Raw genomic sequence first — 11,544 nt, 5'->3', positions numbered from 1 at the left:
TGGGCAGACCTTTGTGGTGCCAGGAATTGGACTTGATGATCCTTATGGGTCCCTTCCAACTCGGGATATTATATGATTCTATGATTCTATGATAATAACTAATAGACAATATGAGTGTAGTCCCAATGAGAGATTTATATTTAAAGCTATTTGATCACTTAAACTTAAAACTTTTCCTGAACTGGTAGACAATAGGTAGTCTGATTCACTTCCACAGCAGGGAAATGTGTGTTAAAGTTGTGTTGAAGATTATAAGGGTATTGGTTTACATTAATTTGTGTGTTTACGGTGCTGTTAGATATCAAGGCCATAGAGGGTGAACAGTCCAGGTTCTGCAGGGAGGTAAAGGCCGTGACCAAGGAGCTCAAGAGTCAATTCTGGCCAAGATACAAGCTCCTGCCAAATGAGGAGCTTATGCTCCCCTCTCACAGCAACTGAGCCTCATTAGGGAGATGATACCAAGCAGATGAAGAAGCAAAGCAGATCCCTGCTTGTATGAGGAGAGAAAGGTCTGTTCTGAAAGTAGTAGGACTGGCTTTTTTCTGGGCGAATGGGCGGACGAGAGGCGGTCTGTGTGCACAGGATCGGTGGAGGGGGATATTGGGAACTCTGGGAAAAATCGGCAGTCGGCTGTTGGCCGTTGAAGAGAGCAGGTTGCTTGTACTGTGAACACCTGTCGAAACGCCTAGTCTCCATGACGCCTCGTCATGGAGAATCATGGAGCGTTTACTGGAGCAGCGATACACGATCAAATTTTGTGTAAAGCTTGGTAAAACGGGCAAAGAGACACACGACATGATTAAGGAGGCCTACGGTGATGCTGCCATGGGTAGATCATGTGTTTTTGAGTGGCACAAGCTTTTCCAAGAAGGTAGGGAAAGAGTGGAAGACGACGACCGCTCCGGACGCCCTTTGACCAGCAAGACCAACGAAAATGTGTCACGAGTGAAAAATGTACTGAACCGTGTTCGCAGGATGAGAATCAGAATGATTGCTGATGACTTGAGCATTCCTCAAACCCAAGTTTTTGAGATGGTGAAAGAAAACTTAGCCATGAGGAAAGTGTGCGCGAAGTTTGTGCCGCGAGTGTTGTCAGAGGAGCAAAAGGCCAACCGGAAAACAATCTGCCAGTATCTTCTTCATCATGTGAATGAGGAGCCCGACTTTTTGGACAATGTAGTGACCGGTGACAAGACGTGGGTGTTTGAATACGACACGGAGAGTAAGCGGCAGAGCACAGAATGGCACACCCCTGCTTCCCCACGCCCCCAGAAAGCACGAATGAGCAAATCCAAGCAAAAGTCCATGCTCATTTGCTTTTTTGATCGACATGGAGTCATCCACAATGAGTTTGTACCACCCGGACAAACAGTTAATGCAGTTTTTAACATGGAAGTCCTCACAAGACTGTGAAAACACATTGCTCGTGTCCGCCCAGCCATCGTCAACAATTGGCAGCTGCACCATGACAACGCACCGAGCCACACAGCGTACCGCGTAGTGGAGTATCTTGCCCAGCACAAGGTGGCAACACTGCCTCAGCCCTCCTACAGCCCCGACTTGGCCCCGCCAGACTTTTTTCTATTCCCGAGAATAAAATCAACACTCAAGGGGAAGCATCACGCATCGGTAGAGACGCTTCAAGAGGCCGTGATGAGGGAGCTAAACAGCATTCCGGTCCAGGCATTCGAAAACTGGAAAATTCGATGGCAGCAGTGTGTAGACGCGGAAGGGTGCTACTTTGAAAAAATTGTTTGTTCTATTCTCATGAATAATTTTTTTTTTTTTTAGATGAGTCCTACTACTTTCAGAACAGACCATGTATGTACAAAACAAAGAAAAAAGAAGGCATCAGGGAAATAACTTGAATTAAAAATAATATATTTAAATTATGGTTCTCTTCCATCTGTTTCAGGTCATAGCTTTTCCTTCTCCTTACATCCATCCATCATTGTGTTTCATCTTCTCAGCCTTTGAGCTATTCTTTGATTGTTACTCCTCAGTCTGGAATGCAGATGTAACGTTGTCATTTATTCTTATCCAAAGTGTTCTTTCAAGCTTTCTTGCTGTCCAGATTCACTGATGTGACTAGTTAAGCACTGTTTGCTTATCAGTTGACTGGGCACCAATCATCTGAGTGGCATTTTAAAGGATATGACTGATCTGAACTTTCTTAAAAGGGAAGCAGTGGCTGAAAGATATTTAATGTACTGTACAGTTGTAATGTAATGGAGATTAAATATCTGGTTTAGCGACAGTGATCAGTGAAGTCCAAGCCATGATGTTAATAAGCTTTAAACCACCTATTTCATTGCAATACCTGTCATATAGCTGGGAAATGGTTCTTGTTCTTCAATGAAAATGAGCACCTTCAGAAAGAGGAATAAAAGTGATCTGCTGTTGACAAACTTGGCTTGGGGATAAGCCTCTTATAGCACTGGAGAAGTAATTTCCTCACTATCCTTCTATATCCTTTTTTCTTACTCCATTATTGCTATTATTTTGTTCAGTGAAATTGTTTAGACACTCAAACACTAACTTTTTCTTATTTTCATAAGTTACACGTCTTGACACAAGAAAGATCTGATTGATGTAGTTCCTTGCAAAGAAACAACGGGCTTAACCACACACCATTATGTCATTGAATCTTGCACATGCATGTTCAGCATTGGACTTTCAAAATGCATGGCAAAAGTGTCATCTAATATGGCAGATGAATGGTCTTTCAGAAAATAAGTAAATGTAAAAGGTTCATGTTCTGACCAAACCAATACAAATTATGTTCTGTTTATTAAACATAAACTTGGTAGGCAAACTAAAATTTCCTGCAATTAAAAATCAAAAGAAAAAGATATATAGAGAGAATCATAGAATCTTTTAGGTTGGAAAAGACCTCTAAGAGCATCAAGTCCAACCGATAACCACTAAACCATGTTCCTAAGCTCCACATCTGCATGTCTTTCAAAGACCTCCAGGGATGACGACTTCCCTGGGCAGCCTCTGCCAATACTTCACAACCTTTTCTGTGAAGAAATTTTCCTAATATCCAACCTAAACCTCCCTTGACCTGACTTAAGGATATTTCCTATTGTCCTATTGTTTGTTGCCTGGGAGAAGAGACTGACTCACCACCTCACTACAACCTCCTTTGAGGTAGTTGTAGTAGTAGTAGTAGTAGTGTGTGTGCACGTGTGTGTATACACTAGTTGTGAATGTGTGTGTGCATATTATATACATATATATATATAAAATGAAGGCATTGCTGGCATCAGCAGTCTAGTTTTGTTGTTGGAGGTCTTTTTTGTTAGTTTGGGTTTTGTTTTAACCAGTTTGTTGACTCCACTTCTATCAGAACACAGTGACAGTGATGTTCTTTGAGGCCAGTGACTCAGGATGCTTGAGTATCTTTTCTCCCATAATAGCTGGAAGCTGCAAGAAATCCTGTAGTGACTAATTATGAAATTACCAGTCTCTAAGGAAAATTTCTTCTTAACTGCATGAGCTGGCTTATTCCCTGAAGGAAGAATGGTTTGTATTCCTCATGTAATTACACAAGGGAGCTTAGAAATTGCTGAAAGAAATACCTTTTTTTAAATAAGTGGATATAAGAAAATTATAAAATCCTTTTTCTGTTGAACAGTAGATGAAAAATAACTAATGTGGAAAGCAGATACAAGGTGGAAAAAAAAAATTCTTCTGCTTTTTTTTTTTATTTGCTGCTTTTATTTGAAAGTGTGGGTGTGGATTGAGTACTCTCTTTCAGAAACAGTTCATAAGACTGGGTTTCATACTGACTGCTGAGAACAATTTGGAAAATAAGACAGGCATTGCATGGCCTCTCCCATGCCTAGAACTACACTTACTTGGTGTAACCTGCTGTAGACTTGTACCAGCAGGACAAAAACCCTTTTCAGCTAATCTGAAACATGAGAGCTTTAAAAAAAAAAAAAAAGCCACAGATTTCTTCCAGCTATAAAAACTCTATTAAGTTTATAGACAGTAATATAAGTTAATTGAGCATTGCTGTCCCACAGAGACCATATAAAAGCATAACCAGAGTTGAGTCAAAGACCTTCTGTGGTTTTGAGCCTATCAGTTTGCATAGCATAGTTCATACCCTGAGGCTGGGCCACAGTTAATAATTGGTCTAATTAATCACCTACTAAAACTGTCCAGTTATGGCATGGGGCAGGGGGGAATATAAGCAGACAGGGCACAAACCAGTGTTTGACTCTGATCCTGAGAGGCCGCTATTAAAATTATAATAGGAAACCCTGCTTTGCTGGCCAGCACTGGCAAACCCTGAGAGAGAGCAAGCACTGTTTGGCCTCTGCAACAAGCAGCAGATGTTGAATGGAGTAAAATTTTCCAGCTGTTTCCATGCTTAACTTGATGCTACTTCTGTCTTTTTATTCCCTGGCCCCTTCCTTTGAGGTGACCCTGGGGTATGGTGAGAAGTTTAGTGCTGGAGCAGGGATGACGATGTGAATCTGGAGTATTTAGCTGGGTCTTGGTCTACAGCTGAAACCTGATCTTTGTCTCAAAGCCAAGGGAACCTGACTCATGAGCAACACTATACATGTGGGATGGAGGATTCATAAGGTTGTGACAGCCAGTCATAGCTGGGAACACCACAAGAGCTTGATAACTGCCTGCACTTGTCTGTAGGGGTACTTAGTCACTTTAGTTTGGCTTTCATGGGTCCTAGATGGTATTTTAAGAAGGTGATCAAGTGGATCAACCTTTCACATAGAGTAGAATATTTCAACAGGATGATGGAGGTCTGGGGGCCTTTCAGCACACCTCAGTTTTAAATATTCTGTGACTGTTCTGGCAGCAGTTACTATGATCAGACACTAGGAGCAGCATGCACACATCTGTTCAGAAGTGTCCTGCACAAGCAAGGTCAGAATGATGGACACCTTTGAAAACAGGATCAGTAAACAGCCTATTACTGACTGCAGACATGATGTTTATGATATGAAAGAGGTATGCTGTATTTAAAGTAGTAGAGTACATTTAACAACATTGTGGGGGTTTTTTGTTTTTGTTTTTATTAAATGTCATGCACAGCTTAGAACAGCTTTCACAATGTTTAAGTTATAACTATGATAACAACTAAGATTATAATGAAAAGGTGGAAGTCTTCACTAGGATTCAGCAACCACAGGGCTATCAAAATGTAGCTTTGCTTTGCAAAATGTTAAGTTGGCATACCTAAATTATTTAGATAATTTCTGAGCCAAATGTCTGCAAAGGTACTGAGGTTGCATATAAATTCTGAAACACAAGGGATACTGCTGGAGACAGGTACAGAGCAGTGGAGCGTAAGAAATGCAAACTGAATTGCATAGCATACAGGCAGCATTAAAGTAATGTATTTCAGCTTCTAGTCAGTGAACCCAAACATGTTGTACATTATGCAGACTGCTTAGCAATTTGCATAATTATAAACTCCCCTTGAAACAGTAAACATTACTGCAGAATTCAGAAATACAAAAAGCAACATTAATAAGCATTGCTGCTTTGACTTCTTAATATTTCTAGGGTCTTCAAAATCACCCAGGTTATTGAAGAGACAGAATAGAGTCTTTTTGAGTGACACATTGGAAAGAAATATAAAGAAGTATAAACCTTCAGTTTTAATACAGAAAACTTGCCTTGATGACTTTTGAGGCTAATGTTTCTGTTTTACATTTAAGATGCATACTTAGACTTCTCTGAAGAGTAATCCGTTAAACCACAGACTGCCAATATGCGACGGGGTTCAGAAAAGATCATCTTTATTGCTGTAGATAGCAGGCAATACGGTTATGTTAAGGTACTCTGCTGTGTGACTCTGAAGCAGAGGAACTGAATTAGCAGAATACTAATATTGGTAGTACTTCATGAAAGATGGTAGAAGAGCTCTTTCCAGGGAGATTCAGAAAGGCAATATAGAAGTTTAAATATGAAAATGATAGAATTCTCATCGAGGCATGAAAAGAAATTTAATCTTTTTGTTAAAAAAAAAAAAAAAAAAAAAGAAAAAAAAAGAAAAAAAAAAAAAAGAAGAGAATACTGCACTGGGAATTTTTGTGAACTTTATATCTGGTTCATATTTTAAAGAAAATCTGGTTTGGGAAGTAGTTAAGGAGGGGAGCTCATGCATTTGTGTGCATCGGCTGTTGTCCTGTTCATATTCCAGTATCATCTAAAATAGCTTCACATAAATATAGTTTCTCTTTTTTTTTTTTTTTTTTTTCTGATGGAGGGGGATGTGGTTGGAAAGTGGAGAGTAAGAGACCCCACTGATGCAAAGGCTGCAGGGTACATTCAGTCCCTGTGTTAGGCACCAAGTGTAACTGGGAGGCAGCCACAGGAAAGAGCCTTATGGTGGGGTCGCTCAGAGCAGTGTTTCACAGAGGTTGTCTCCTTATTCTGGTTTAAGAACTGAAAGATTAATTTTTAGAGAAAAAAATAATGCAGAGATGGACTTTTTGCCAAGCCTAAAAAAAAGAGTTCAAAAGAATGCACGGTATGTTAGTAATGCTGGTGCGTCAGCACTCTGCATATTCTTTTGCTCTCAGCTATTTCATTGCAGGGCTATTGTGTCAACTTTGAGAAGAGCAGTGATGTGTTTGCATTTACCTCTGTGAGCATGTTGAATCATTCTAATCATTCTTTGCCATTCCCCATTCCAGAGGAATAATATCCTTAACACTGGTCTTTTTTTTTTTTTTAATTATTTTTTTAATTTAATTTCTAAAAGCTTTTTTTTTTTTAAAAAAAAAAAAAAAGCTTTTAGAAATTAAATAAATAAAGCAAACTGTATCAATCAAACAAAACAAAAACTGTTAAGTGTCTCTGCAGAGGAAATAATTACCCAGCAAAGAAAGCTATCTCTAATCTCTTCTAGCAAGAAAATTGATATAACAATAAGTAATATGCAATCTTACTTGCTTTCTGTTTCTCGCAAAACAAAAAGCTGCTAGCTCAGGCAGAGAAGGATCTAGTTAATTTCCTATACCCTCGGGCCAATTAGACACGTTGAAAAATCAATCTCTGTCAGGCTTGTCTGTGGGTATAGGTTGTGGGGTGGAGGAGTGGTTGTGATGGCTAATGGTAATTTGCTTCAGAAAGATAAGTACGTTAATGCTATATTTTGTCCATCTCTGCAATAATATTATTAAGATTTCTGAAAGGTTCATTTTAAATACTGTTTTATAGTATCATGAGAGACTCTATTTGCTATTTGTTTCTCTTATCTCTTTACAATCTTCCTATTAATGTAACCGGTAATGAGGTTTACCTGCAGGTGATCACTAACTGGCTAAATCCACAGTGACACTTTATTTATATGGTAGTTTCAGGAGGATTTGTGTGGTGTGGACTAGGAACCTGTACCCATATTTGAATATTGTTGCATTTCTGAGAACTAAAATTGACCACTAGCACAGCTGATTGTTCTTCCCACATTTTGTTCCTTGCAAATCTTGTATGGGTTTTCTGAGCCATTGAGCACTGGTTAATGCAGATAGTGAAGCGGTAGGGTAGGGGCTACAAAGCTTCCTGACCCCAAGAACCATTTTCTAAATTATTTAATGTTACTAATAGCCATATCCTTTTTCTATCTTTTTTCTAAGTCTCTATGTCCCCTGTATTTCACAGACCAAGACCTTATACCCCGTGGTCTCTGCACCCATCACTGTTCTGAATCAAAGCTAATCTTGTCAGATTGCTGCTATTATATTTTATAATGGAGACCTCTGGGCTCTGTTGAGTGAGGTTTGGTTTGTTCGTTAATAAGCATACACGTTTTCTGCTGAAAAGCTTTTTCTTCCTATTTCAGAGATGTGCCAACATTGGGATAATGTTATTTTGGGAATTGCCTCTTCTCATTTCTTCAGCTTGTGCCAACCTCAGGTTCTGCAGCAAGTGCTCAATCTCCTGCCCTCCCACACCTCTGACTGCAAAGACCTTTGAGTTATTCTGTACTTTGGCAGGTTTTTCTCTGAAACTTTGCAGACAAGTATCTCCGTACAACTGCCCTAATTTGAGGTTATCTAATTCTGAGTGGTCTCAATAACTCTGGGAGCATGCTTTGAGTAGTTTTTCCTCCAATTACAAAATTGAAAGTAATCCAGCTTTTTTTTTTTTTTTCTACTTGTTTTTGTTAGCCACTTGCAAGGGCTAACAAAGGTGATACTCTACATACATTTGCTGGTACTCTACATACATAAGCAGAGATTACAAGCCTTAAATTTGCAGAACGACAAATGCTGTTTGTTCTTGGGAGGTGATGCATTTATTCCTGCCTTGAGTTCTGTGCAGCATCACTGCGAACAAACCAATCAACACCATTTTTCTTCTCAATTCTTGCTTTTGGTAAGCATTTTAGTTATTTGTGTAGACAGCCATATTGAGTAGTCCCAGTTGTTCAGAGGTGCAGAGCTGCACCTCTCTCTCCACTCGTGCATGTTGGGTTTGTGCTTGTCTATTCAGTTCTCAGAGGCATTCTTTAGGCAAGTTTAGAGCCTTTGCTAGGTACCCAGAGTCTCATTTAGAAATAAACTTTATGTAACGAGTAAACCAAAGGAGACTGTTTTTATTGGTTTAATAGAGTTTATGTGCCTCGATGAAACAATGTAATTAAGAAACAATTAAACAAAACTGGGTGTTTTCTTAAGCATTCTCTGGGGCACTGTCAACAAGTATATTTTGCTGCCTGCAATCTGCCTGTTACCAGTTGTTACCTTTTACCACAGGTATTCTTTTATTTCCCTGCCCATTGTTTTAGTTACTTCATGGATAAAGAGAATTTAATTTGCCTCAATCTCAAAGCTACTGCATTTTTAAGTAATTGCAACTGATGTGGGACTATCAGAGCTTAGTGTATTATAATATGTATTAGCTGCTCCAGACAGCTCCTGTAAACAACCTCTTTCAGTAATATTTCATTTCTATGCAGCTGGAGGTTTGCCTGAGCATGCAGCATACATATTTTAGCCTGGAATAGTTAAAAATACATTTAAAAAGCAGAAATTCATGTAGATAATACTTGCATAGACTGGGTAGTGTTAATGTTGCTGTCACACTGAAACAATTTTACAGCCTCTTATTTAAAATTAATTTGTGGATTTGAGTCCTGCAGGAAACTTGTAAATAGGCTATTCCAGATTAGACAGCAAACTGCTAACACTTACTGAAGAGATATTAAGGAACAGGTAAGGATGGAGTCTTTTTCCCAAGCCATAGTTCCTGTGTTTTGTCGTTCTGCATCTTGTCCTCCCTCCATGTGCAGTGAATCATTTCTTCATTAGCATGATTAGGAAGATGATTTATTGCTATCTTAAGAAGTGCTCTTTCCATGTGACATGTACAGGTTGTTGTTTGTAAAGTAAAATGTGCCTAGGTGGGTGATCCTCATTATTCCTTTTTACCAACTTAATATGTTACTTTGCCAAAAGGCTGCTAGGTAATTCTACTAGGAATTGCTTATAAAAGCAGCCAGTGCAGAGAGTAGAGAGATAATACAGTAATTTTCTACCTTGTCTGGAATTTAATTAGCCAGACAGAGGTTTGGGGAGTTCTGCAGCTTTCTGAGCAGCGTGGCCAGTAGAATCTGGGCATCTGTGTGTGTTAGCGTACATGGTTTCAGGCCAAACTCCTCTCTGATTTCTAGTCAGAATTTTTTTTTTCTGATTTTAAAGATGTGAGTTGGCAAGAGTTGCAAATATGAAGGCCAAATATCCTATTAAGTACATGCACCTCTTCTTTCTTAATTTAGCCTTTTGGCACATTGAATAAGCTTGTATCAAAGCACTTGAAGGACATGAATCACTACTTTTAGCCACCTTTGGGGAAAAGACGTATTACTCACAGCTGGAAATCTGACCTTAAATAGTTGTTAAAGTACATAAATCAAATAGGTACAGAAGCTGAAGGTGTTCTTATTGTAGTTTTGCAGGATCACAGCCTTTATTATTTGACTTACAGTTGTGCATTTGCTCTATGTACTTGCATGGTGTCTTGTCAGAAGCTCTCAATCATTCGCAAACATTAATTAAACTATTCACCTTTTTCAAGGTATGTGGAATTAAATTTGTTTTGTTGAAAAATGAACGTAAGCAGGAAAGAAATTAACACGATTTCCTATCAAACATAAGCTTATTGTTGTTGGAAGATCAGGTTACTGTATGTGCCTTAAAACTGCTCCTCTTTGACATTTTTTGGGGTTGTATCTTTTCCATATTCCTGTGTCAGGCCTGTCTGGGAGAGAAATGGGAACATGTAGGTCTTCTCTGCAGTGGTCCCTTTTTCTTCATTCTCCTTCTCTTGCATCTGCTGTGGTTGGCTAGCAGCTGGCAATTCGGACACCATTTTTCCCTGACATGAGAGAAAACGTAGGTGATGCGACAGCTATGTTACTCCCACAAGTGGTATGATGGTGCCAGGAAAAAAAAAAAAAAAAAAAAAAAGAGGAGTATTTTCCCTCACTTTGTAATATAATCTCATGAGACACAGGATCTGTAAGAAAAAAAAAAAAAAAAAAAAAAAAAAAAACTTAATGTTTTGACTATATTTATGAGGAATAGCAGTGTTGTAGCAGAAGTCTAGTCTGAGTATTTTGTTACTGCTTATTGTGAGCATGTTGTTAAGAGTGATCAAAACAATAGGAGACAAAACAGTCAGGTTAACGATGAGTTTAATAAAATATTTAAGAAGTCTTTGGTAGTGCAATCTGACCCTGAGGACTGAGTTTTCTAGAAGAGCATCCTTCATGTTCTGTACTCATAGGCTATACTATTTTGAGTTGTTTAATGTTTTTTGTACCCCAAAGACTAAATAAAATGACAAATACCTAAAGTTCTTGTATGGTGTGTTTTATTTGCTTTGCTATTTTGGTTAGCAGCAACTTGTGAATATCATTTCCTGTTAATGGGAGAAAAAAATATTTTTGGCTCAGTACTGTCTTAGGGCAACATTACTATTGAAACTGCCATGGTTTGTGCCCAGGGGCTCCAAGCAAGATAGGTTGAAATAGTGCCTGTGTTGCACTTGCTGTTGGTTAACTGTTTCCAACACTGTGAAGTAGTCAACAGGAAGAAAGAGAAGATAATTTCTTATAAAAAAGCTTGTCAGAGAAAATAATATTCAAGAATTACTCTTCCTAGCTTTTTTGGTCTTAATAAGTGAGGTAAGAGGGTCTTCTGAGAAAATTCTGCATTTCATATGCTTAGTAAAAGTCATGAAATAGTTTCCTGCAAAAGCACTTTCGAACTGTCTCCTTACAGTTGGATTTTTTCCTTACATTCTGATTCACAGTTAAAAGCGCAATAAAATCAATTCAATGAGATCAGAAGGTTTTTGTTTCTGGTTTATATGGTAGCGCTGAGAGAGAGAAAATACAACTCCCAAGCAAAGGTTTATCGATTCCTACCGCCCTAGAACTGATCTGTGACTTTTCACCTTAAATTCCGTGACAGTTGCTAAATAATCATTTTGCAGTATAAAGGAGAAAAGAGTTTGCCTTCTCTGGTAATAAAGCCAATATCTTCTTCA

General features: G+C 38.7%; 1 protein-coding gene across 1 annotated transcript; it reads left to right on the top strand.

Moving 5' to 3' along the window:
- Positions 1-717: 717 nt before the first annotated feature.
- Positions 718-1,413, top strand: LOC311214684 (protein GVQW3-like; the record flags this gene model as incomplete). The annotated part of the gene is made up of 1 exon (XM_084295410.1): positions 718-1,413. One exon carries the CDS (start codon positions 718-720, stop codon positions 1,411-1,413), a length of 696 nt encoding a protein of 231 aa, XP_084151536.1.
- Between the last annotated feature and the right edge of the window lie 10,131 nt (positions 1,414-11,544).

This window comes from Netta rufina, assembly GCF_964035555.1.
Source record: "Netta rufina genome assembly, chromosome: 14".
NCBI lineage: Eukaryota > Metazoa > Chordata > Aves > Anseriformes > Anatidae > Netta > Netta rufina.
The sequence above is the reverse complement of the archived record's forward strand: the minus strand, read 5'-3'. Positions and strand labels throughout refer to the sequence as shown.